The following is a 26,676-nucleotide window of genomic DNA, read 5'->3' as shown; positions in this document are numbered from 1 at the left end:
CCTCCTGAAAGAATCACAGCTCATTCTACTAGGGCTGTGGCTTCCACATGGGCCTTCAAGAACGAGGCTTCTGTTGATCAGATATGTAAGGCAGCGACTTGGTCTTCACTGCACACTTTTACTAAATTTTACAAATTTGATACTTTTGCTTCTTCTGAGGCTATTTTTGGGAGAAAGGTTTTGCAAGCCGTGGTGCCTTCCATCTAGGTGACCTGATTTGCTCCCTCCCTTCATCCGTGTCCTAAAGCTTTGGTATTGGTTCCCACAAGTAAGGATGACGCCGTGGACCGGACACACCTATGTTGGAGAAAACAGAATTTATGTTTACCTGATAAATTACTTTCTCCAACGGTGTGTCCGGGCCACGGCCCGCCCTGGTTTTTTAATCAGGTCTGATAATTTATTTTCTTTAACTACAGTCACCACGGTATCATATGATTTCTCCTATGCAAATATTCCTCCTTTACGTCGGTCGAATGACTGGGGAAGGCGGAGCCTAGGAGGGATCATGTGACCAGCTTTGCTGGGCTCTTTGCCATTTCCTGTTGGGGAGGAGAATATCCCACAAGTAAGGATGACGCCGTGGACCGGACACACCGTTGGAGAAAGTAATTTATCAGGTAAACATAAATTATGTTTTTTCAGGCCACTTCCCCATAAGTTTTCTTTTTGGACTCTAAGTTTAGGGGGCTAGGTGACACCCTAGTTTCTGCCACAATTTTGGGGCTGGGCCTTGATTCCCTTTTAAGCCCCTGTTCACCAGACTGCTGAATAGAGTATAACTTTGTACTCTCTTTGATCAGCCAGTCCAATGAGCAGTTCTCATCAAAATATCTAGCCATATTAATTTTGATGTGCGCGGGCAGTGCTTCATAAAATAAATTCACAAATTCTGAGCTTTCAAATATGGGGTAGTCTTCGACCATACTGTACGCACTTTTTAATGCAGAAAGGTTATTCTATAGGGCTTTGATTGGCGCCACATTTCAACCTGTATACGGCTATTTTTAGCGGCTGTTTTCGTGCGATAAAACCCAAACCCCTTTTTGCACTGTTGCTTTGTTTCACTCCAAGAATAAATATTCATATTCTTTAGTGAAACAAAGAACTGGTGATGTTTACCCTCAAATACCCAGGGCAGAAATGTAATTTTTGACTGTTCACTATTAACATTCATTATGGATAAAGCATTTTCATAGGCCTCTAAGTGGTCAATTATAGAAGTTGTCCCATTTTTGGTAAATTTAGGTACTGCACCACTTAAGAAAGTAATTATTTTAGGGGTGTCATATACCTTATTAGATGTATCTTGGGCCTTCATAGGGACCTTAGTTTTGGGGCTAGAGCGCCTCCTATCTGCCCTACTTTTACTATGGGGAGGCCCCTTACGTACATAAGTATTACATGGGCTATCTGGGTAGTTGGCTCCGCCTTCTGACTATTAGAACTGCCCTCCCCCTGTGAAGTATAGCAGTTCCCTGAATTTAAAACATGAGGTGACTGTTTATGTGGGAAGTTTACCTCTGACCCAATAGGGGTCCTTTGTTTCAATTATTTCCTGATACTCCTCATAAATTCTTTTAGGCTTTCCATAATCTCATTATTTTCATTGCTAATAGAGGGGGTTTTATTATGGTGATGCTGTCTTTTTAGTTCACTTAATTCTTTCTGGCTCTGTGCGAGTTGTTTATTCAAATGTTCTATTTGGGCTACTAAATTTTGGTTATGCTCTTGGAAAGTGGCCATGTCTTGTTTAAAGGTAACAATTTCTTTTTTAGCTATTTCAAAATTTTCTTCATATTTGCATGATGAGCGACTTTCATCTCCTAACTCCTGTAATTGCAACTCCTTTTCTATAAGGTGGGTGGACATTTCGTCAATAATGCATATTACAAGGGGCCAGGATTTGAGTATTAGCTCATCATGTTTTTTTAAATTTTTGCATTGATTCATTTTTAATAATTTCTGGAATAACTCACTTTTTTCATTCCACCTTCCATTATCAATAGCAGTATGTTTGGCCTTAATTGCAAGCATATTAATATAATCTTAAATTTATTTTTAATGTGGCCTATAGCATCCATTTTAAGGACGTCGCCTTTAGTGAGGGGCAAATCTTGGGGACACATTTTGATACGTATAGATTCCTTTGATTCACTTCTAGTAAGAGACATTAGTATTTGGTTAACTAAAAACGTTAATACAGTTTTGACCAATGAAGAAAAAAAAATTCTAGATAATAATTTCTATTTACTATAAAATATATCATATCAATGTGATAAAGATAATAATCATCAGCTGTGCCTCCAATAAAAATGTTGGTGTACGTATCTCAGCAGTTGCCAACCAATAAAAATGTTAGTATATTAATAATTAATAGCAGTATAAAACTATTGTCAGGGATATCTATAATTAATATAGCAGAATTGTGTCAATACACTTCAGTGGGATCTCTGTAGTGTACTTCAAAATATCACTATAAAGATATATACATTTGACAATAATTAGTTGGCCAGCAACGAAGTTGCAGAACAACCTATTGTTATTGTCAGGATTATTATTATCCAGCCGCTTTTCTTTTGCCCATATCTTTTGAACTGCTAAAGCAAAGCTCTTGAAATCAGGTATGCTAGTACAGCCTACTGCTCTGCTACATATCATGCAATATTGAACTCATAGGTCATAAGGTTAGGCAGCCATATTGTTTTTTGCAACAAATTTCCAGAAACACTTAATAATCTTTAGCTCTGGAACTGCTTATGTTACAACTTTGAAACTTGCTGTGCTCAGTGCTGCTATGACCTAGATTTGCCATTGCTCAACAGAAGTGCCTTGGTCACATGATGTAGCAGCCACCTTGCATTTTGCGAAAATCTTTAAACATTATCTTCCGCTTAGTGCAATAAAGCGCAATTTTGCACATATGCTCCTTGCAAGGTCCTCTACCAAGTTTGTTCATATTGCGGTTTTTCCATAATCAAAATGGCTGCTGGCAGACATTAACCTTTTTATCAACATTTAATTGCGTAAATTTGCACTTTATACATTAGTTTTACAATATTTAACAATAAAACAGTGTAATAGACACATGATTACACATAGTCGTAACCCTCAAAGACAATATTGCAGTTAAAATTCGCATTGCGCAGTCGCCTTCATTAAATAAAACATTTGCAAATTTTCATGAAACTTCTGCAAATTGTAGAGGTCTATAGTGAGCATTAGTGTGTGCAATTTGAAAGCCATACATTACTCAGTGTGGCGGCCATTTTGTTTCGTATGCGCTGTTTTTAAAAACTACAAAAATCTTCTCCGAAACCGCTTATGAGACAGACGTGAAACTTGGTTTATAGCGTTATGACCAATATTCAGATTTGTTCAAGAGAGGTCAATTGGTCATGTGGCAGACATTTTGAATTGTTTAAAATTGCTTAACGATGTTTTTTAATTAATAATAAAACAAAAAATTTTTACAAAAATGCTTTATTTTTGCCATGTTTATTGAAATCTATGGTGAGCACCAAAGATGTCAATAAATAAAAAAAAGGAAAAAGCTCTAATGTCTATATATCAATAACAGGACAAAGCCTTATACATTTATCTATAAAGTACATAATTACAATCAGCAATAGCAAGCAATTCGCTAATAATTGTGCAAACAGATAATAGTGAACATTAATTCAAATAACAACTCCCATCAATCTAGGGCTAGGTGTAAAAACAAGCTTGGCACTATATCATGCAAAGCATTGTCCCAAATCACCTGATTTAATATAAACAACCCAAATGATGACTCCTATTATTTCTGGGTAACACATAAGCCAGGAGTAGTTGTGAACTTAAAAAGAAACTTATACTGTCCGGAAAAAGTGAAAAGTAAATGTCTGTAGACGTCCTTTAGGCTAAGGGCATAACCATAAAACACAATACCATGTTCAGGAACTCATTTGAGTGAAGCAGCTGGTGCTGTGCACAGACCAACTAATTGCAAACCAACTAATCGATTATGAGATTCGTTGACAACTATTTTCATAATCGATTATATCAATTAGTTGTAGCAGCTCTACTTATAATCTCCTAGTTTAAATAAACTATATGTTCCATACATGGCCCATTTAGTCCAACCGAGCACGTAATTATAAGTCTAAACATGAGTATTCCACCTATTATGGCACTTAAAAGGATATTAATACTTTTAGCATGGATCTAATTAATATTTTCTCAGTTTACAATTTCCATCTTAATATCACATACATACCTTGTGAGTGGCATTCTGATGTAATGTCATATAGCTATATTTACATTTGATAATTATCCCATATTAAAGGACCAGTAAACACAGAAGATTTGCATAATCAACAAATGCAAGATAACAAGACAATACAATAGCATTTACTCTGAATTTCAAATGAGTAGTAGATTCTTTTCTAACACATTTTTAAGTTATGTATATTTCCACTCCCCCTGTACCATGTGATAGCAATCAGCCAATCACAAATGCATATACGTATAGTCTGAGTTCTTGCACATGCTCAGTAGGAGCTGGTGACTCAAAAAAAGTGTAAATATAAAAGACTGTGCACATTTTTTTTAATGGAAGTAAATTGGAAAGTTGTTTAAAATTACATGCTCTATCTGAATCATGAAAATGTAATAAAGCCTGAGTGTCCCTTTAATATAAATATTGCATATCTGTGGATATTATTTTAATATTTAGTGTATACGCTATATGATATGATTCAGTGCACACATTATATAGGCATTCATATATTAGTATCTACTAGTCATATCTGGAATCTAGTTTGTATTTCAGATGTCTGGAAAACAAAAGAATGTTATTAATTTTGAAATAAATTGGACATTTTAAATTGATCATATAGCTACTTATTAAATTCAGCATACTTGTCTAATATGTTACTGTTAGGCATTTCTCTCAGATCCACAAATATACATTTATAAAATACTGAGGTACACTATAACTGAAAATTAGACATAAATTGTACTTTAGAATCTTAATTTTGATGCTTTCAAAACCCAATTTTTTTTCTTTCATGATTCAGATAAAGCATGAAATTTTAAGCAACTTTCTAATTTACTCCTATTATTAAATTGTATTTATTCTCTTGGTATCTTTATTTGAAATGCAAGAATGTAAGTTTAGATGCCGGCCCATTTTTGGTGAACAACCTGAGTTGTCCTTGCTGATTGGTGGATAAATTCATCCACCAATAAAAAAGTGCTGTCCAGAGTACTAAACCAAAAAAAAGCTTAGATGCCTTCTTTTTTAAATAAAGATAGCAAGAGAACGAAGAAAAAATGATAATAGGAGTAAATTAGAAAGATGCTTAAAATTGCATGCTCTTTCTGAATCACGAAAGAAAAAAATTGGGTTCAGTGTCCCTTTAAGATCTAAGCTGCCACAAAGTCTGGGGTCTGTGTATTGAAACTCAGCACGTACCAATTTGCACTGAAGTTTGAATGGTCACTTTTCCTGAAATTTATCCCTTGGTTCAGACTTCTAGGCTCTCTTCTTCCTACAAGGGGTTCTGGTGATCTGATAGGAAATCTTATTATACATTTCCAGGCAGTGATCAAAAGGTCCTGAAGTGATCTCATCTCATTTATAGTTTGGGACAAATGTTGGTTCTTTAGAAGTCCTTGACTAACAAAAAGGGGGGTGGGGTTGTGTTACATCTGACAGAAAACAGCAAATTACAGTAATCAAACTGATACAAACAGCTTCATATATAAATTAATTATTTGGTCTTATCATATATATATATATATATATATATATATATATATATATATATATATATATACACACACACACACAGTATATATATATCATTTAATAACACTCACAGATATCCTAACATATGCATATAAAAAGGAGCTTTTAATTGGTTTTACTTGAAGTAAGCTTTTTCTTCTATAAGATACGACGAGTCCACGGATTCATCCTTTACTTGTGGGATATTATCCTCCTGCTAACAGGAAGTGGCAAAGAGCACCACAGCAGAGCTGTCTATATAGCTCCTCCCTTAGCTCCACCCCCCCAGTCATTCTCTTTGCCTACTCTAAGTACTAGGAAGGGTAAAGTGAAAGAGGTGATAAAATGTTAGTTTTTATTTTCTTCAAGCTCCAACTCCAGTGGGCCCTTGTGAGGTTTTGGGCCAAATTGAAGCTTTAACCCTGTTTTCCAGATCCCTGAGGGCAGGTAGGCGCCACAGCAGGTGTTTTTTCCGGATTTAAAAGTTTATTAATTATCCGGTTTTTACAGTAAGGGTTAAGTGTTCCTTTCCTTGTGGGGCAAACTTAGCTACATATTTTGAATACTTATATCAAAAAAATGAAACAATTTGATTATTTTAAAGCAGTTTTGCAAAACGTGTATGCTTTTTTTCTCTTAAAGGCGCAGTACCGTTTTTTAAGATTATTTTTTCACTAAATAAAGTGTTTTCAAGCCTGTTTGTGGTCATTACTAGCCTGTTTAACATGTCTGACATTGAGGAAAGCCAATGTTCAATGTGTTTGGAAGCCATTGTGGAACCCCTACTTAAAATGTGTCCCTCATGCACTGAAAGGGCAATAAATTGCAAAGAACATATTTTAGCTGATAAAAGTATGTTGCAGGATGATTCTCAGTCAGAAAGGAATCAGGTTATGCCATCTAATTCTCCCCAAGTGTCACAACCATAAACGCCCGCGTGTCTTATTCTTTCACCCTGCAAGATATGGCCGCAGTTATGAATACTACCCTCACAGAGGTTTTATCTAAGCTGCCTAGGTTGCAGGGGAAGCGCAGTAGGTCCAGTGTGAGAGTAAATGCTGAGCCCTCTAGCGCTTTATTAGCCATCTCCGATGTACCATCACAATGTTCTGAGTTGGGGGTGAGGGATTTGCTGTCTGAGGGAGAGCTTTCTGACTCAGGAAAGATGTTCCCTCAGACAGACTCAGATATGACGGCTTTTAAATTTAAGCTAGAACACCTCCGCTTGTTGCTCAGGGAGGTTTTAGCGATGATTGTGACCCTATTGTAATTCCACCAGAGAAATTGTGTAAAATGGATATATATCTAGAGGTTCCTGCTTACACTGTTTTTCCGGTCCCTAAGAGGATTTCAGACATTTTTACTAAAGAGTGGGATAGACCAGGTATTCCGTTTTCTCCCCCTCCTACTTTTAAGAAAATGTTTCCCATATCAGACACCATTTGGGATTCGTGGCAGACGGTCCCTAAGGTGGAGGGAGCTATTTCTGCCCTGGCTAAGCGTACAACTATACCTATTGAGGACAGTTATGCTTTCAAAGATCCTATGGATAAAAAATTAGAGGGTCTTCTAAAGAAAATATTTGTTCATCAGGGTTTTCTTCTGCAACCTATAGCGTGCATTGTTCCTGTAACTACTGCAGCTGCGTTTTGGTTCGAGGCTCTAGAGGAGGCTCTTAAGGTTGAGACCCCATTAGATGATATTCTGGATAGAATTAGGGCTCTCAAGCTAGCTAATTCTTTCATTACAGATGCCGCTTTTCAACTGGCTAAATTAGCGGCAAAGAATTCAGGTTTTGCCATTTTAGCGCGTAGAGCGTTATGGCTTAAGTCCTGGTCTGCTGACGTGTCATCAAAATCTAAGTTTTAGCCATCCCTTTCAAGGGTAAGACCCTATCCGTGCCTGAACTGAAAGAGATCATTTCAGACATCACTGGAGGAAAAGGCCATGCCCTTCCTCAGGATAAGACAAATAAGATGAGGACCAAACAAAATAATTTTCATTCCTTTCGAAACTTCAAAGGTGGTTCCTCTACCTCCTCCCCTGCTGCAAAGCAGGAGGGGAATTTTGCTCAATCCAAGTCAGTCTGGAGACCTAACCAGACTTGGAACAAAGGTAAACAGGCCAAGAAGCCACCAAGACAGCATGAAGGGGCAGCCCCAGTTCCGGGACCGTATCTAGTAGGGGGGCAGACTTTCTCTCTTTGCTCAAGCTTGGGCAAGAGATGTTCAGGACCACTGGGCTTTAGAAATCGTGACCAAGGGGTATCTTCTAGACTTCAAAGATTCTCCTCCAAGGGGGAGATTCCATCTTTCTTGATTGCCTGTAAACTAGACAAAAAGAGAGGCGTTCTTACGCTGTGTAGAAGACCTATATACCATGGGAGTAATCTGCCCAGTTCCAAAAACAGAACAGGGACAGGGGTTTTACTCCAATCTGTTTGTGGTTCCCAAAAAAGAGGGAACCTTCAGACCAATTTTAGATCTCAAGATCTTTAACCAATTCCTCAGAGTCCCATCCTTCAAGATGGAGACCATTCTGACTATTTTACCAATGATCCAGGAGGGTCAATATATGACCACCGTGGATTTAAAGGATGCGTATCTTCACATCCCTATCCACAAAGATCATCACCAGTTCCTCAGGTTCGCCTTTCTGGACAAGCATTACCAGTTTGTGGCTCTTCCCTTCGGGTTGGCCACAGCTCCCAGAATTTTCACAAAGGTGCTAGGGTCCCTTCTGGCGGTTCTAAGGCCGCAGGGCATAGCAGTGGCGCCTTATCTGGACGATATCTTAATTTAGGCGTCAACTTACCAACTAGCCAAATCTCACATGGACATCGTGTTGGCTTTTCTAAGATCTCACAGGTGGAAGGTGAATATAAAAAAAGAGTTCACTTATCCCCCTCACAAGAGTTCCATTCCTGGGAACTCTGATAGATTCGGTAGACATGAAAATTTTTCTGACGGAGGTCAGGAAATCAAAAATTTTAACCACCTGCCAAGCTCTTCATTCCATTCCTCGGCCGTCAGTGGCTCAGTGTATGGAGGTAATCGGGCTAATGGTAGCGGCAATGGACATAGTTCCGTTTGCTCGCTTGTATCTCAGACCACTGCAACTATGCATGCTCAATCAGTGGAATGGGGATTATGCAAATTTATCTCCTCAGATAAATCTGGATCAAGAGACCAGAGACTCTTTTCTTTGGTGGTTGTCACAGGATCATCTGTCCCAGGGAATGTGTTTCCGCAGGCCAGAATGGGTCATAGTGACGACGGACACCAGCCTATCGGGCTGGGGTGCAGTCTGGAATTCCCTGAAAGCACAGGGTGTGTGGACTCAAGAGGAGGCTTTCCTCCCCATAAATATTCTAGAACTGAGAGCGATATTCAATGCGCTTCAGGCGTGGCCTCAGCTGGCTTCGGCCAGATTCATAAGATTCCAGTCGGACAATATCACAACTGTAGCATATATCAATCATCAGGGGGGAACAAAGAGTTCTCTAGCGATGATAGAGGTTTCCAAAATAATTTGATGGGCAGAGACTCACTCTTGCCATCTATCAGCAATCTATATCCCAGGAGTGGAGAACTGGGAAGCGGATTTTCTAAGTCGTCAGACTTTTCATCTGGGGGAGTGGGAACTCCATCCGGAGGTGTTTGCACAATTGATTCATCAGTGGGGCACACCAGAATTGGATCTGATGGCATCTCGTCAGAATGCCAAACTTCCTTGTTACGGGTCCAGATCAAGGGATCCTCAAGCAGTACTGATAGATGCTCTAGCAGTACGTTGGTCGTTCAACCTGGCTTATGTGTTTCCACCATTTCCTCTCCTTCCTCGTCTGATTGCCAGAATCAAACAGGAGAGAGCTTCAGTGATTTTGATAGCACCTGCGTGGCCACGCAGGACTTGGTATGCAGACCTGGTGGACATGTCATCTCTACCACCATGAACTCTGCCGCTCAGACAGGACCTTCTCATTCAAGGTCCGTTCCAGCATCCAAATCTAGTTTCTCTGCAACTGACTGCCTGGAGATTGAACGCTTGATTTTATCCAAGCGGAGATTCTCTGAGTTCTCTGAGAATTCTCTTTATTGGTGGGAATCCAAAGGCTATTCATGGAGTAAGATCAGGATTCCTAGGATTTTGTCCTTTCTCCAAGAAGGATTGGAGAAGGGGTTATCAGCTAGTTCCCTGAAGGGACAGATATCTGCTTTATCAATTTTACTGCACAAGCGTCTGGCAGATGTTCCAGACGTTCAGTCGTTTTGTCAGGCTTTAGTTAGAATCAAGCCTGTGTTTAAACCTGTTGTTCCGCCATGGAGTTTGAATTTAGTTCATAAAGTTCTTCAAGGGGTTCCGTTTGAACCTATGCATTCCATCGATATTAAGCTTCTATCTTGGAAAGTTCTGTTTTTAGTTGCTATCTTTTCGGCTCGAAGAGTTTCTGAACTATCTGCATTGCAATGTGACTCGCCTTATCTTGTCTTTCATTCTGATAAGGTGGTTTTGCGTTCCAAACCTGGATTCCTTCCTAAGGTTATTACTAATAAGAATATTAATCAGGAAATTGTTGTTTCTTCCCTGTGTCCTAATCCTTCCTCTAAGAAGGAGCGTCTGTTGCACAACTTGGACGTGGTTCGTGCTTTGAAGTTTTACTTGCAAGCGACCAAAGATTTCCGTCAAACATCTTCTCTGTTTGTTGTCTATTCTGGAAAACGTAGAGGTCAAAAAGCTACGGCTACCTCTCTTTCTTTTTGGCTGAAAAGCATCATCCGTTTGGCATATGAGACTGCTGGACAGCAGCCTCCTGAAAGAATTACAGCTCACTCTACTAGAGCGGTGGCTTCCACATGGGCTTTTAAAAATGATGCTTCTGTTGAACAGATTTGTAAGGCTGCGACTTGGTCTTCACTTCACTTCATACCTTTTCCAAATTTTCCAAATTTGATACTTTTGCTTCTTCTGAGGCTATTTTTTTTTTAGCCATCTGTCTTGTCCCTCCCGTTCATCCGTATCCTGTAGCTTTGGTATTGTATCCCACAAGTAAAGGATGAATCCGTGGACTCGTCGTATCTTATAGAAGAAAAGTAAATTTATGCTTACCTGATAAATTGATTTCTTCTATGATACGACAAGTCCACGTCCCGCCCTGTCAATTTAAGACAGATTATATTTTTTTTATTTAAAACTTCAGTCACCTCTGCACCTTTTAGTTTCTCCTTTTTCTTCCTGTACCTTCGGTCGAATGACTGGGGGGTGGAGCTAAGGGAGGAGCTATATAGACAGCTCTGCTGTGGTGCTCTTTGTCACTTCCTGTTAGCAGGAGGATAATATCCCACAAGTAAAGGATGAATCCGTGGACTCGTCGTATCATAGAAGAAATCAATTTATCAGGTAAGCATAAATTTATTTTTTACTTGTGTCTGGTAGCACGCATATAACAAGTTGAAAGTAAAAAGGTTTTGCACGAGCACTAACCCGATGCGTGCAAATAGACAAAGTTTGAAAATCCTTAGACCCAACTCGCACGCAAACCCTATCGCATTTTCTCAAGTTTGCTAACCCAACATGATAAAATTTATATTTCACATTCCAATGTTCTTCACAGAATATGTTCTATATATTCATAAATACTATATATATATCTTTTTTGGTAATACATATATATATATATATATATATATATATATATATATATATATATATATGTGATTATAAATAGGTGTGTGTGTATTTTTGTATATATGTATTATATATATATATAATTATACATAGGTGTGTGTGTATATATATATTTGTGTGTGTATATATATATATATATGTATAGATATAAACAGATGTTTATTGGGATATCTATTTAAAAATAGTTTGGAACATATTCTGCTATGGGCAGAACATTGGAATGTGAAATATTTTCAGTAAATACACAGTATAGCACTTTATTAAAAATGAATATTGCATAAATATGTTTTAACATGTTTTCATCTACTTGTTAGCAAAGGGCTCCAATGCACACATATATATATATATATATATATATATATATAATCACAAAACTGGCACTCTCTAGTCTTTCCAAAAGTAGTGACGTTTCGGGGACAATGTATCCCCTTCCTCAGACGTCTGAGGAAGGGGATACTTTGTCCCCAAAACGTCACTACTTTCACATTAAAAGATTATTTTGGAAAGACCAGAGAGTGCCAGTTTTGTATTCAGCTATATTTAATTACACTAGCACCCTGGCAGTTAATATACTGAGTGAGAGTGCTCTCCCTTGTCTCTCTCTCTTTCTCTCTCTCTCTCTCTCTCTCTATATATATATATGTATGTAAATACATATATACACATAGAAATACACACATACATATTTTGACACATACAGTATCCGTATGTATCTCTATGTTAAACCCTTTGCATGACCTTTTTTTCCTAGCGCCTGAGACCTCATATCTTTGAGCCCATATAACTTTTGTGTAATATTTTTAATATTTTATATCAGACAGTGTTGTTATGAGTGTAACTATACTTTTCATGTGTTTTGTGAAACTTTTTTGTCTCGTGCAACAGTTAACCTGGGGTTGTGGTAATTATTTTAGCGTAAATCGCGGTTGCACTTACACATCCTCATTTACTTTCAAATTGTAATCTGAGCGCTCCTTCCGATGCGTGAAAACATCTGCAATATACTCAATATCGCTCGCACTAAACAGCGCACCACTCATAATCTTGCCCTATATCAGGATCACAAGTCAGATTGGTAGACTGGTATCACTTCTGTTATTCAATTTTGTTTAAAAGACAAACGTTTGTATCAAACATAAGCAAAATATATAATATTAGTATAATATGGTTTAAGCACCAAAGAGTGCTTATATAGCTTCTTGCATACCTCTCTAGCGAATGCTACTGCCCTTCAAATACACACGTCCAAAGATTACATTACAGTGGCTGCAAGTGTGCCTTCAGTCAATCCTAGAGCTGATATTATAGTAATGTTGCTGAAGTTTATAGTCTACTTCATTGTTTCTCAACTGTGGTCCTCAAGTACCCCCCCAGGTTTTCATTATAGCTGAACCAGTGCACAGGTGAAGTAATCGGCTTATGGGAAAGAGCAGGTTAGTAACTTCAACTGCACACTAATTCAGCTATAATGAAAACATGGCCTTTTGGGGGGTACTTGAGGGCCGCGGTTGAGAAACACTGGTCTACTTTATGTCCCTTCTAAACCCTATACATTTTGTATGGGTTTCCATTTAATGTTTTTGTTATATACAAACTACAACATAATTTAATCCATATGTCGTTATTTAGCTGTGTTTTATTACCTGAAAAAAGTGTCTGAGAGCTGTGGGCAGCTTTTCCCCCCAGATGAAACAGCAAAGATGCAGCCAATAAGTTGCAGTGTTGTGCAAGCCATTAATTTCTTGCTGTGGTCACTACTTTTTATTACCAAACAAGTTCTATATGGGGCATACACAGCTGACTAAAGCTTTTTGCACATGTTCAGTTACCATTTTAGTCTCCAAACCTTTGAAATGATCAGAAGAAGTGCACTATACTAATTGACTGCATCATCCTGAGACTGGCCACTGAGTAAGCTTTAGTTCCTTGTCCCTTTAAGGTCAGGTGTGTGACCTTACTGTCTTACTTTCAGTAAATACTGAAGAGTTACTGACTTAGTAATTTACTGACTAATCTTTAATGTCAGGTTGTTAATAAATCTAACATTGTCACTTTCTAACAATTAATTTGTGCTACAAGCGTTTATATACGATACCATTATGCTATACTGCTATAGTCTACTAGTAGAATTAACCCCTTTTCCTCTCAGAGGAACAGCAAACTAAAGCCTAGTTATGTGCTCATGTCCCCCCTGTTAGTGCAAAGGTAAAGAATGTGACTGAGAATTTTGCAATATTTTTTGGTGCTTCTTATTTTTCAGGCAGTGGTGGAAAACCTAAGCTGTCTTCGAGGCCAAGCAGCAGGAAGGCCAAGTCACCTGCACCAGGCCAGTCTTCAGGGGAGAGGCCACCCTCCGCTTCATCTGTTCACTCAGAGGGTGACTGCAACAGAAAAACTCCCTTAACAAACCGAGTGTGGGAGGAAAGGCCGTCTTCAACAGGTAATGGTGAAGAGTCAAGTATAATATGAGCCTGGCATTTTATGTGTTTAGTGAGCAGAGGAACGTTGAGGAATTTCTGAATAAATATTTTTTTGTACTTCCCTCTGGAATTTTGGTTACCCCGTTGCATTAGGAAGTTTGATGATTTATTTTCTGATGACATAAATGTATTGTAATGGTCAAAAAGTGAACGTTTCATCAGCTACTCAGAGATGTTCTTCTTTAATTGAGATCTGACCCCTGTGCAGACTCCCCCCTTATATAAATGGTCACAAAAAACAATCATACATACTCAGTTGTAGTCCAGTTAAATTACTTTAAAGAGCAGTATGTCACAGGAACAGAAAAGTGAAACGTTGATTTTTGTACCCCACCCCCTCATTGTAATAAGTTATTATGTTGTTTGGAAACATAAGAGCTGTTCCTCTTACTAAATGATGTAGCGCTAACAGACTAAACAAATCTAATACAGAAGGAAGAGGGCCCTGTTTCAAAGAGCTTACAGGCTGAGGGTGCAGAGACATAAGGTTTGGGGTAGTTTGTCACATAGATTGTAGTTGCAGCAGTGAGTCATGGCTGTTGTAGATTTCTTTTGGGTAGAATTAAAAACAGATTAATATTTGCTTAACAGACAACTAGGACACCATTGGTCAGCTTGTTTTTAAATCCAACTGGAATAAATACCTTTTAAGATAGATGCTTCTCTATTAGAAGGCATTGTATACATATATATTGATCGTACATTCATTCTTAACATACTCGCCATTAATCCACCACTGCCATCAAGATTTTGGTGGAAACCTACAAAGTCACTAACTTTCACTATCCCATACATGACAGCCAGATCATTGTTGGTATTGTTGGAGTAATAAAGGGCATTTTATTCCTAAAATATATTTATCTCAAAAGCAATTTTTCAAATCCCAGAAAACATATATTGTATATCTAATTTGCATATATATATTTATCTGTGTGTGTGTATTTATGTGTATATTTGTATGTATATTGTATGTGTGTGTATATATATATATATATATGTATATATATATATATATATATATATATATATATATATATATATATATATACTGTGTGTATGTAGATATATATATATATATATATACATACATACATACTGTATATATTGCATAGCTAGCAGCATTTTTAACATGCAATGTAATCATTGAGGAATATAAAACATTAGTAAAATAGCATATTTGTATTTTGATATTAAGCTCAACAAGAAATCAAAAACTTTCCTTGTGCATTATAAATAATAGCTTTTGGCTGAGACTTTCAATTTTTTTTAAATAACTTAAAAATTGGTGTTCATGTTCATTTTCTTCCTTAATTGTGACCCATTAGGGCTAGCTGTAAATTAGATGGTCTGCTAGTCTTAGTAATTACATAGCTGGTTTAGAAAATCTGTAGCATTTTTAAGATCTAACTTATCGACTTTGTTTTCAGCCGGTCTAGGGTACATGAAGCAAACACATTTGTTACACAATAGCCAAACAAATAATGAATTTATACTGCACGGTTTGTTTTTTATTTTACTACACATAATAAAACATACTGATATTTACTTTAACCTTAAAGGGACACTGAACCCAAATTTTTTTCTTTAGTGATTCAGATAGAGCATGCAATTTTAAGCAACTTTCTAATTTACTCCTATTATCAATTTGTCTTTGTTCTCTTGCTATCTTTATTTTAAAAATAAGGCATCTAAGCTAATGAGCAAATCAATGTTTGGTTCAGACACTGGACAGCACTTGATTATTGGTGGGTGAATTTATCCACCAATCAGCAAGAACAACCGAGGTTGTTCACCAAAAATGGGCCAGGTTCTAAACTTACATTCTTGCTTTTCAAATAAAAATACCAAGCAAATTTAGAAAATTTGATAATAGGAGTAAATGAGAAAGTTGCTTAAAACTGCATGCTCCATCTGAATCATGAAAGAACAAATTTGGGTTCAATGTCCCTTTGTTGAACAGAATATCTATGCAGAAGATCTATCTATCTATGTCAGCAGTTTTGCACAAGTTATAGCATTGTTAAAAGCATTCTTAAAAAACTGCTACTAGATAGTGAAACTTGTGAACACTCCTGAGCCTGCCTACCTGCCTTTCAACAAAGTATATGAAGAGTAAAAAGTAAGTTTAATGATACCAGTAAAATGGGAAAACATTTTTTATTGTACACTCTATCTAAATCATGAAAAAATATTAACATGATGTCCCTTATACTGGAATTTCTCATTCTTATTTAATTGTAGGAAGTGTATTTGTTGCTCTTGTTTGTTCAAGGGGAAATAATGTTTTTCAATAAAGAAATTGCTAGTCCAGAATATGGTCTCTAGCATATCGGTGCAATACCTAATACTTCTTCTTCTCCTTTTCTTTAGGGTCAACACCATTTCCTTATAATCCACTAACAATCCGGCTGCCCACAGGTCTAGTTGCTGCTCCGCCCACCACATCCATTCCACAGAGTAACTCTGGAACCCCACAAAGGGCTCGGGATGAAGAGCCCAAACCGCTGCTTTGCTCCCAGTATGAGACACTTTCTGACAGCGAGTGAGTGTACGTGACCAGCCAAAGAACAGAGAAGCTCTTGACTGACACAACACGGCCAATTAGACCGTTCAGGCTAAAGGCAGCCAATGCGATCTTATGACTAAAAAGCTGAGAAAAAAAAGTCTAGTCTGAAAAGCCTTAAAACTACTCCCAAATCTTCACTGGAGGATTAGTGTTCCTACAGACTATTTCTGGCACAAGATTGCTCAGGAAGGATGAACAGGCCCCAGACCTCGCAGAAGATTAGATATTTCAGTTCTATACTCAGGGGATATTTCCACCTGGTGCTTTGCTACATTGCATTGGTTTGTTAACAAAGTTGACTTGTAAGCGTGATTACATATGTCTGTGTAAATTGTATATGTATATAAATGTGTTCATATGCACTTAAGATGATGAGATATATATACATTCCAATTTATTGCACACAGATCTAGCAGTGCAGAGCAGCTGCATGCACGGCTATTGCAGAACTGTTACTAGTTTGGTTAGGATCCTGCAAATGGTCCCCTAAACTTTTGATGTGTCTCCTCAATGTGGAGAGCACGTGTTATGTTTCCCTCTGCCCTCACCTCTACGATAAGAATGTTCCGCTGAAGGATTATTAGTAACATGGAATAAAGAGACAATGAATTGCGCAAAAGCTGCATGTATTTTCCATGGTTGCTGGCGTATACTCACTGTATATTCTGGGGCACATGTAACTACACATACACTAAGTGTACGTGGGCGGCTCCAGAACAGCCTCTGATGGTTTGGGAATACCGCTAATAACGCAGAAGACCTTCCTGCAAAATGTTTCTTGTTGTTTTGTTTTTTTGGAATAACCATTGTCAGTTGTTTTTTTTTATATAGCACTATCTTGCTACAGAAACATTCTGTCAAAGCCAAACTCTAATAACGGAATTAGAGGAATGTATGAAATTGTGCATGATCTATGTAGAACTGGAGTGTGATGGGAGAATGATGAATTTTTATCAAATTAGACCTTCTCAAACCCAGGGAAAAAAATCTGTGGGTAAACTGCGTTAACAGTCTGGTAGTGTCTGATCCAGCAAGCAACAGGTTACAAGCATAGACCTTTGAGACACTGAGAAAATGTATGGAAAACAGGGTATGTTTTAACACATTTTCATTAACCCATTTGCTGCAAAAGGAGTCCAAGAATTATTTATCATAAGTGATATGTTTTCTGAATGAACATTCACACGTCTGACGTCCTTGAGTTTCAGAATGTATTTATTTTGCAGTTCGTCATCAGACAATCACGCCTCCGTCATGTGCCTATAGTGATAGTCAGATGATAAAGGAGGATACAAAGCAGTAATAATGTATTTTAGTGTAAAACGTCTCTTTCCTAACCATTGTTTTTGTTTTGTTTTTGCATATCTGCTATTCAAAGTTCATTGTATTATATATTAAAATGAAATTTAAATTGAAACTATCACTAATAATAGTTGAGCCACTTTTTTTTTAACTCACCATTTCCTCTTGCTGAACTGCTGCTTGGAGCTGGCAGCATTTTCCATGTGTGTAGAGATTCAACTTCAACACTATCCAACCAATGAGGGTACGTGCAATATTTCAAAGCCATTTTAAAGTCCCAAAGAGGAAAGCACCAGTAGACTATTATTATGTGTCTGGGAAAATATTTGGTCTGATAGAATATTTTATAAGTGTGTAAATGTAAACATTTAGGTAAACAAAAGCAGCATGCTTTAGAATAACAAAATCTATATTTTAGTATGTAGCAGAATGTGTGTAACTCCATAAAACAGAGATATTTCTTCCTCTTTAAATATCGATTAATGCACTACAACCCCTATGCATATCAAAGCATTGATTTATCACAAATACATAAATAACCTTCCTTAAATCATTCTCTTGCAAGAAAAGGCTACAACATGTATAATATAAAGATGATGTGCTGTGTCACATGCAAGGCCATTGCAGAAGTCATTGCAACCACTCTATATACTGTATTTGTATAACTGGTAGGAAACTGAGCACAGTGCTGGAACCTCTTGTTATCATCTTAAATGGATGATGTTACTTACAATCTTATGATAAAGTGCCTGGTATTATTTGTTACATGTAACCAGTGTTGACTTGCAGACACTTTTAGCAGTACCTTAATGATGCAGACGGGAGTACTGAAGTGGTTTGTATCCATCAGCCAGAAATTTTTTAGGATCTCTTTGTCGCATGCTGTCTGCATTATCCCAGAGTTCAGTAGTGAATGAGGTCTCTATTATACAGTGTATAAGCACCAGGTAACAAGGAGCTGAACACGTCCGGTAACAAGACCACAATCATCCAAATATTTATTAAGTCGTTTAATTTAAACCTTGATGTTTAGCAAACATAATAACAAGTATTTCATGTGCCATACAAGAGTATTGTTAGTGTGTGCCTTGCTCTTACCATTTCATCGTCCTACTGTAAAGCTAAGTAGACTGAATATGCGTACCAGTGATAAAGGTACTGTGCTCACTATAACTACCTCTGTAGGACTTAGGCAATTCTATTTTATACCAACATACTATGTCACCCCCACAGTAGGATAAGACTTGGTTTAAAAGCTAAGTACTCTTTACAATGCAGTGGTAAAGCTTATCTAGTACGTTTGTATGTCTCCTTGCAGCATCATGTGTATGCAATTTCTTTAGACTGTCCAGTATTAAGAGGGGTTTGCAGTATGTTTGTCTGGTGCTGTGTTAGCGTGTGCTATTAGATTCAATGTGAAAGGACCTTATCAGAAACTAGAACTTTGCATGGTAAAGTTTATCTGAACCTAGATGTTTGAGTAGTACTGACGCACCACAATGGGTAACAAAAACTTGCATGGCTTAAGTGCCCACCGTCTGCACTTATGTTTGATCCTTTATCCTCATTTGAATCAAGATTTTGCCTATCATTATGTTTGTCATTATGTCTGTTTCAAGTATTTAGGACTTATCCTGGGAAAGGTATCATTGCAGCAAAAGGGCTAATACACTTTTATTTTAGCCAGTACGTCTAAGCAGCAAGTAACACCTACCAACAAAAACGGTATTAGACATTGTGTATCAACCATCTTTTTTGAGTCCAGAAATGTGTTTTAACCCCTTGATGTATTGCATTTTGAGGATCATTTTAGCAGTTATACATTAATAACCTGGTGATTTGTACAAATTAAAAATATAGGATAAAAAAATAAACCGTGAAACAGTAAGGGGTGAGGGCTATAAATGGTTATTGGACAGAGACTTCATTATTTTGTACATCCAAATTGTGTATAGGCGTATTGAACAGCGTTGTATGATAGAGCGGAATGTAAATATAACAGAGTTGTACATATTTAATGCAACTTGTTGAAGGTTTGTTTTTTTTTTGTTTTTTTCTTCTAATGAAAGTGAAATTTTCGTTCACTTGTTACTTTAAGACCCCACAGCGAGCATTGTGGGGATAGCGGTGTAAAAACACTGCTTTACTGTTTAAATAATAAAAAAGCTTATTGCCAGCAAAGCAAAACATGTGCCTGTTTGATTCATTACACCAAGATAATATGCTGGTTTAATCATTTTACAAATGATAACAGTGGATTCCATTACAGATGTTAACACTTATGCTTGTCTTTAACTGAAATATTAAAGAGACAGTATACTGTAAAATTGTTTTCTTTAATGTGTTTCCAAAGACTTGTTATACCAGCTGCAGAGTATAAAATGTGTGAGAAATTGCATTTTCAGGTTTATTTGTGTTTATTAAATGCTGGTTTTGTGCTTTGAAACCGCAGCCTTTTACTATGAGATGAGCTTGCAGGTAAAATCAGATGTCATTATGTTATCACTTTGTGTACACACACATGCTTTCATGTAATTGGCAAGAGTCCATGAGCTAGTGACGTATGGGATATACAATCCTACCAGGAGGGGCAAAGTTTGCCAAACCTCAAAATGCCTATAAATACACCCCTCACCACACCCACAATTCATTTTTACAAGCTTTGCCTCCTATGGAGGTGGTGAGGTAAGTTTGTGCTAGATTTCTACGTTGATATGCGCTTCTCAGCATGTTGAAGCCCGGTTCCTCTCAGAGTACAGTGAATGTCAGAGGGATGTTAAGGGAGTTTCACCTATTGAATACAATGGTCTTCCTAACGGGGATCTATTTTGTAGGTTCTCTTTTATCGGTCGTAGAGATTCATCTCCTACCTCCCTTTTCAGATCGACGATATACTCTTATATACCATTACCTCTACTGTTTTCTGTTTCAGTACTGGTTTGGCTATCTGCTATATGTGGATGGGTGTCTTTTGGTAAGTATGTTTCTTTTACTTAAGACACTCTCAGCTTTGGTTTGGCACTTTATATATATATATATATACAGTTCTAAATATCTGTTTGTACTTATATTTGCCATGATTCAGGTTTATCAGTATATTTCCTTTTTGTAGACTGTCAGTTTCATATCTGGGAAATAAATTTTTTTTTATTATATTTTTTCCTTACCTGAGGTTTTCAAATTGATTCTTTCTAAATTGCAGGCTGTATTAGGCTCGTGAGAGAGCAAAATGCTATAATTTATTGCATCATTCTTGGCGCGAGACTTTTTTGGTGCGAAAATGATGTTTGTTGACGCAAATTCGTCATTTCCGGCGTCTTAGTTGGCGCCGAGTCTTTTCTCGAGGTTGTTTCATCTATGACGCTCGAGTTTTGTTCCGGACGTTTTTGGCGGCAAAAAATGTTATTCAGTTTGTGGTGCGTCATACTTGGCGCCAAACATTTTTTAATTATTTAAGACCTCCTTCTTTTTGCCTCTGGTTTTTTTTTCTATGTCAGAGGCCTATTCTGTTTGCATTTTTTCCCATTCCTGAAACTATCATATAAGGAAATTGATAATTTTTCTTTATATGTTGTTTTTTTCTTTTACATACTGCAAGATGTCTCAATCTGATCCTGTCTCAGAATCTACTACTGGAATCCTGCTGCCTGATATCGGTTCTACCAAAGCTAAGTGCATTTGTTGTAAACTTGTGGTAACTGTTCCTCCAACTGTAGTTTGTAATAGTTGTCATGATAAACTTTTACATGCAGAGAATGTTTCCATCAGTAGTAGTTCATTACATATTGCTGGTCCTTCAACATCTAATGCTCAGGATATTCCTGTAAATTTAAGAGAAGTTATTTCTGATTCCATTCAGAAGGCTTTGTCTGCCATTCCGCCTTCTAATAAACGTAAAAGGTCTTTTAAAACTTCTCATATGGTTGATTAATTTTCTAATGACCGACAACATACTGATTTATCTATCTCTGATGAGGATCTGTCTGATTCAGAGGATCCTGCCTCAGATATTGACACTGACAAATCCTCTTATTTATTTAAAATGGAGTATATTCGTTCTTTATCAAAAGAAGTGTTGATTGCATTAGATATGGAGGAGACTAGTCCTCTTGATACTAAAACTAGTAAACGTTTAAATTCGGTTTATAAACCTCATGTAGTTATTCCAGAGGTTTTTCCAGTTCCTGATGCTATTTCAGATATGCTTTCTAAGGAATGGAATAGACTGGGTACTACTTTTACTCCTTCTTCAAGGTTTAAAAAATTGTATCCTTTGCCTTCTGATAGATTGGAGTTTTGGGAAACAAAACCCCAAAGTTGATGGGGCCATCTCTACTCTTGCTAAACGTACTACTGTTCCTACGGAAGCTAGTACTTCTTTTAAAGATCCTTTAGATAGGAAGCTTGAATCTTATCTGAGGAAAGCTTATTTATGTTCAGGCCATCTTCTTAGGCCTGCTGTTTCTTTGGCTGATGTTGCAGCTGCCTCAACTTTTTAGTTGGAAACTTTAGCGCAACAAGTATCATATCATACTGTGTATAGCATTGTTAGATTAATTCAACATGCTAATAATTTCATTTGTGATGCCATTTTTTATATCATCAGAATTGATGTTAGATATATGTCTTTAGCTATTTTAGCTAGAAGAGCTTTATGGCTTAAATCTTGGAATGCTGATATGACTTCTAAATCGACATTGATATCTCTTTCTTTCCTAGGTAATAAATGTTTTGGTTCTAAGTTGGATTCTATCATTTCAACTGTCACTGGGGGGAATAGAGCTTTTTTGCCTCAGGATAAAAAAATGTAAGGGTAAATTTAAAGCTTCTAACCATTTTCGTTCCTTTGACAAAATAAGGAACAGAAACTTAATCCTTCCCCTAAGGAATCTGTCTCCAATTAGAAGCCTTCTTCAATCTGGAATAAATCCAAGGCATTTAAGAGATCTAAACCAGCCCCCAAGTCCGCATGAAGGTGCGGCCCTCATTCCAGCTCAGCTGGTAGGGGGCAGATTAAAAATTTTCAAGGATGTTTGGATAAAATCAGTCCAAAATCATTGGATTCAGAACATTGTCTCTCAGGGGTACAGAATAGGTTTCAGAGTAAGACCGCCTGTGAGAAGTTTCTTTCTCTCACGCATTCCAGTGAACCCAGAGAAAGCGCATGCTTTCCTGAAGTGTGTTTCAGACCTGGAGTTATCTGGGGTAATCGTGCCAGTTCCTTTTCAGTAACAGGGTCTGGGGTTTTATTCAAATCTGTTCATTGTCCCAAAGAAAGAAAATTCATTCAGACCAGTTCTGGATCTAAAAGTCTTGAATCGTTATGTTAAGAGTACCAACATTCAAAATGGTGACTATAAGGACTCTTTTGCCTTTTGTTCAGCAAGGGCATTATATGTCCACAATAGACTTACAGGATGCATATCTTCATATTCCGATTCATCCAGATCACTATCAGTTCCTGAGATTCTCTTTTCTAGACAAACATTACCAATTTGTTGCTCTTCCTTTTGGCCTAGCGACAGCTCCAAGGATCTTTTCAAGGTTCTCGGTGCCCTACTCTCTGTAATCAGAGAGCGGGGTATTGCGGTGTTTCCTTATTTCAACGATATCTTGGTACTTGCTCAGTCTTTACGTTCTGCAGAATCTCACACAAATTAACTAGTGTTGTTTCTTCAAAGACATGGTTGGAGGATCAATTTACCAAAAAGTTCTTTGATTCCTGAGACAAGGGTAACCTTTTTAGGTTTCCAAATAGATTCAGTATCCATGACTTTGTCTCTAACAGACAAGAGACGTCTGAAATTGGTTGCATCCTGTTGGAACCTTCAGTCTCAGTCATTCCCTTCAGTAGCTATGTGCATGGAGGTTTTAGATCTCATGACTGCAGCATCGGACGCAATCCCCTTTGCTCGTTTTCACATGAGACCTCTTCAGCTTTGTATGCTGAACCAATGCTGCAGGGATTATACAATGATATCAAAATTAATATCCTTAAATCCCAATGTTCGACTATCTCTGTCTTGGTGGTTAGATCACCATTGTATAGTTCAAGGGGCCTCTTTTGTTTGTCCAACCTGGACTGTGATCACAACAGATGCAAGTCTTTCAGGTTGGGGAGCTGTCTGCGGATCTCTGACAGCACAAGGGGTTTGGAAATCTCAAGAGGCGAGATTACCAATCAATATTTTGGAACTCCGTGCGATTCTCAGAGCTCTTCAGTTTTGGCCTCTATTGAAGAGAGAGCCGTTTATTTGTTTTCAGATAGACAATGTCACAACTGTGCTGTATGTCAATCATCAGTGTGGGACTCACAGTCCTCAGGCTATGAAAGAAGTATCCCGGATACTTGTTTGAGCAGAATCCATCTCCTGTCTAATTTCTGCAGTCCATATCCCAGGTATAGACAATTGGGAAGCAGATTATCTTAGTCGTCAAGCTTTACATCCGGGAGAGTGGCCTCTTCACCCATATGTGTTTTTTCAAATTGTTCAGATATGGGGGCTTGCAGAAATAGATCTGATGGCATCTCATCTAAAGAAGAAACTTCCCAGGTACCTGTCCAGGTCCAGGGATCCTCAGGCGGAAGCAGTGGATGCATTGACACTTCCTTGGAGTTATCAACCTGCCTATATTTTTCCGCCTCTAGTTCTTCTTCCAAGAGTGATTTCCAAGATCATCATGGAGCAATCGTTTGTGCTGCTGGTGGCTCCAGCATGGGCTCACAGGTTTTGGTATGCAGATCTTGTTCGGATGTCCAGTTGCCAACCATGGCCACTTCCACTAAGGCCAGACCTTCTATCCCAAGGTCCGTTTTTCCATCAGCATCTCAAATCATTAAATTTGAAGGTATGGAAATTGAACGCTTAGTGCTTAGTCATAGAGGTTTCTCTGACTCAGTGATTAATACTATGTTGCAGGCTCGTAAATCTGTTTCTAGAAAGATTTATTATCGAGTTTGGAAGACTTACATTTCATGGTGTTCTCATAAATTCATTTGGCATTCTTTTAGAATTCCTAGAATTTTACAGTTTCTTCAGGATGGTTTGGATAAGGGTTTGTCTGCGAGTTCCTTGAAAGGACAAATCTCTGCTCTATCTGTTTTATTCCACAGAAAAATTGCTAAACTCCCTGATTCATTGTTTTGTACAGGCTTTAGTTCGTATCAAGCCTGTCATTAAATCAATCTCTCCTCCTTGGAGTCTTAATTTGGTTTTGAAGGCTTTACAGGCTCCTCCGTTTGAGCCTATGCATTCTTTAGACATTAAATTGCTTTCTTGGAAAGTGTTGTTTCTTTTGGCCATCTCTTCTGCTAGAAGGGTTTCTGAATTATCTGCTCTTTCTTGTGAGTCTCCTTTTCTGATTTTTCATCAGGATAAGGCAGTTTTGCGGACTTCATTTAAATTCTTACCTAAAGTTGTGAATTCCAACAACATTAGTAGGGAAATTGTTGTCCCTTCTTTGTGTCCCCATCCTAACAATTCTTTGGAAAGATCTTTACATTCTTTGGTTGTGGTGAGAGCTTTGAAATATGTTGAAGCTACTAAAGTTTTCAGGAAGACTTCTAGTCTATTTGTTATCTTTTCTGGTTCTTGGTTAAAGCTTTTGATTCATCACGCTTATTTGGAGTCGGGTAAATCCCAGCCTCAGAGGATTACAGCTCATTCTACTAGGTCAGTTTCCACTTCCTGGGCTTTTAAGAATGAAGCTTCAGTTGATCAGATTTGCAAAGCAGCAACTTGGTCTTCTTTGCATACATTTACTAAATTCTACCATTTTGATGTTTGTTCTTTTTCAGAAGCAGTTTTTGGTAGAAAAGTTCTTCAGGCAGCTCTTTCAGTTTGATTCTTCTGCATATAATTTCAGTTTTTTTCTTTTCCATTATAAGATTAAAACTTATGATTTGGGTTGTGGATTAATTTTTTCAGCGGAATTGGCTGTCTTTATTTTTTTATCCCTCCCTCTCTAGTGACTTGCGTGGAGTTCCACATCTTGGGTATTGCTATCCCATACGTCACTAGCTCATGGACTCATACCAATTACATGAAAGAAAACATAATTTATGTAAGCATTTACCTGATAAATTAATTTCTTTCATATTGGCAAGAGTCCATGAGGCCCAACCCTTTTTATGGCGGTTATGATTTTTTTGTATAAAGCACAATTATTCCAATTCCTTTGTTTATGCTTTTTGCTCCTTTGTTTATCACCCCACTTCTTGGCTATTAGTTAAACTGAATTGTGGGTGTGGTGAGGGGTGTATTTATAGGCATTTTGAGGTTTGGGAAACTTTGCCGCTCCTGGTAGGATTGTATATCCCATATGTCACTAGCTCATGGACTCTTGCCAATATGAAAGAAATTAATTTATCAGGTAAATTCTTACATAAATTATGTTTTTCTTATCTTATTTTTGTCTTTAAACCAAAGAGAGAGAACAATGGGAAAATTATCATTTTAGTAGTTATCTTATAGGGGAGAACATTTTTGGGTAGACTGTCCCTTTAAATAGCAAATTTTCTCCTTTTCTTAAAATCCATAAAAAGTGACTCATATATGGGCAAGATTATAGAGAATCGAAGGGACAATAAAGTTCAAATTAAAGTTTTACGATTCAGGCATAGAATGCAATTTTTTACAAAGAAGTTCCAGTTTACTTATAAAATTAGTTTTGTTCTCCTATTATCCTTTGTCGTAGATTAAACCTAGGTAGGCTCATAGGAGCTCAGGAATGTGCATTCTATGTTTGCAGTGTTTGCAACAATGTTTGTAACAAAACACTGCTGCCATAGAATGCTAAAGATGTGCAAGCTGCTAATTTTTTAATAGTAAATTGGAAAGTTTTAGAGTTTTTCTTTTAATTGCATG

The 26,676-nt window shown here is 37.4% G+C and overlaps 1 protein-coding gene across 12 annotated transcripts in view; it reads left to right on the top strand.

Annotated features, from left to right (window-relative positions):
• The window catches only part of NCOR2 (nuclear receptor corepressor 2), a 1,025,928-nt gene extending 1,005,932 nt beyond the window's left edge, over positions 1-19,996 (top strand). For all 12 annotated transcript variants that reach the window (XM_053701833.1, XM_053701839.1, XM_053701838.1 and 9 more), the window contains 2 exons: positions 13,722-13,901; positions 16,312-19,996. In XM_053701833.1, the coding sequence (XP_053557808.1) occupies positions 13,722-13,901; positions 16,312-16,487 (356 nt within the window). In that variant the 3' untranslated portion in view covers positions 16,488-19,996. The remainder of the gene's footprint in view (positions 1-13,721; positions 13,902-16,311) is intronic.
• Positions 19,997-26,676: the final 6,680 nt, after the last annotated feature.

This window comes from Bombina bombina, chromosome 2 (genome assembly GCF_027579735.1).
Source record: "Bombina bombina isolate aBomBom1 chromosome 2, aBomBom1.pri, whole genome shotgun sequence".
Taxonomy (NCBI): domain Eukaryota; kingdom Metazoa; phylum Chordata; class Amphibia; order Anura; family Bombinatoridae; genus Bombina; species Bombina bombina.
Note: the sequence above shows the minus strand (reverse complement) of the source record. Positions and strands in the feature narration are given on the sequence as shown.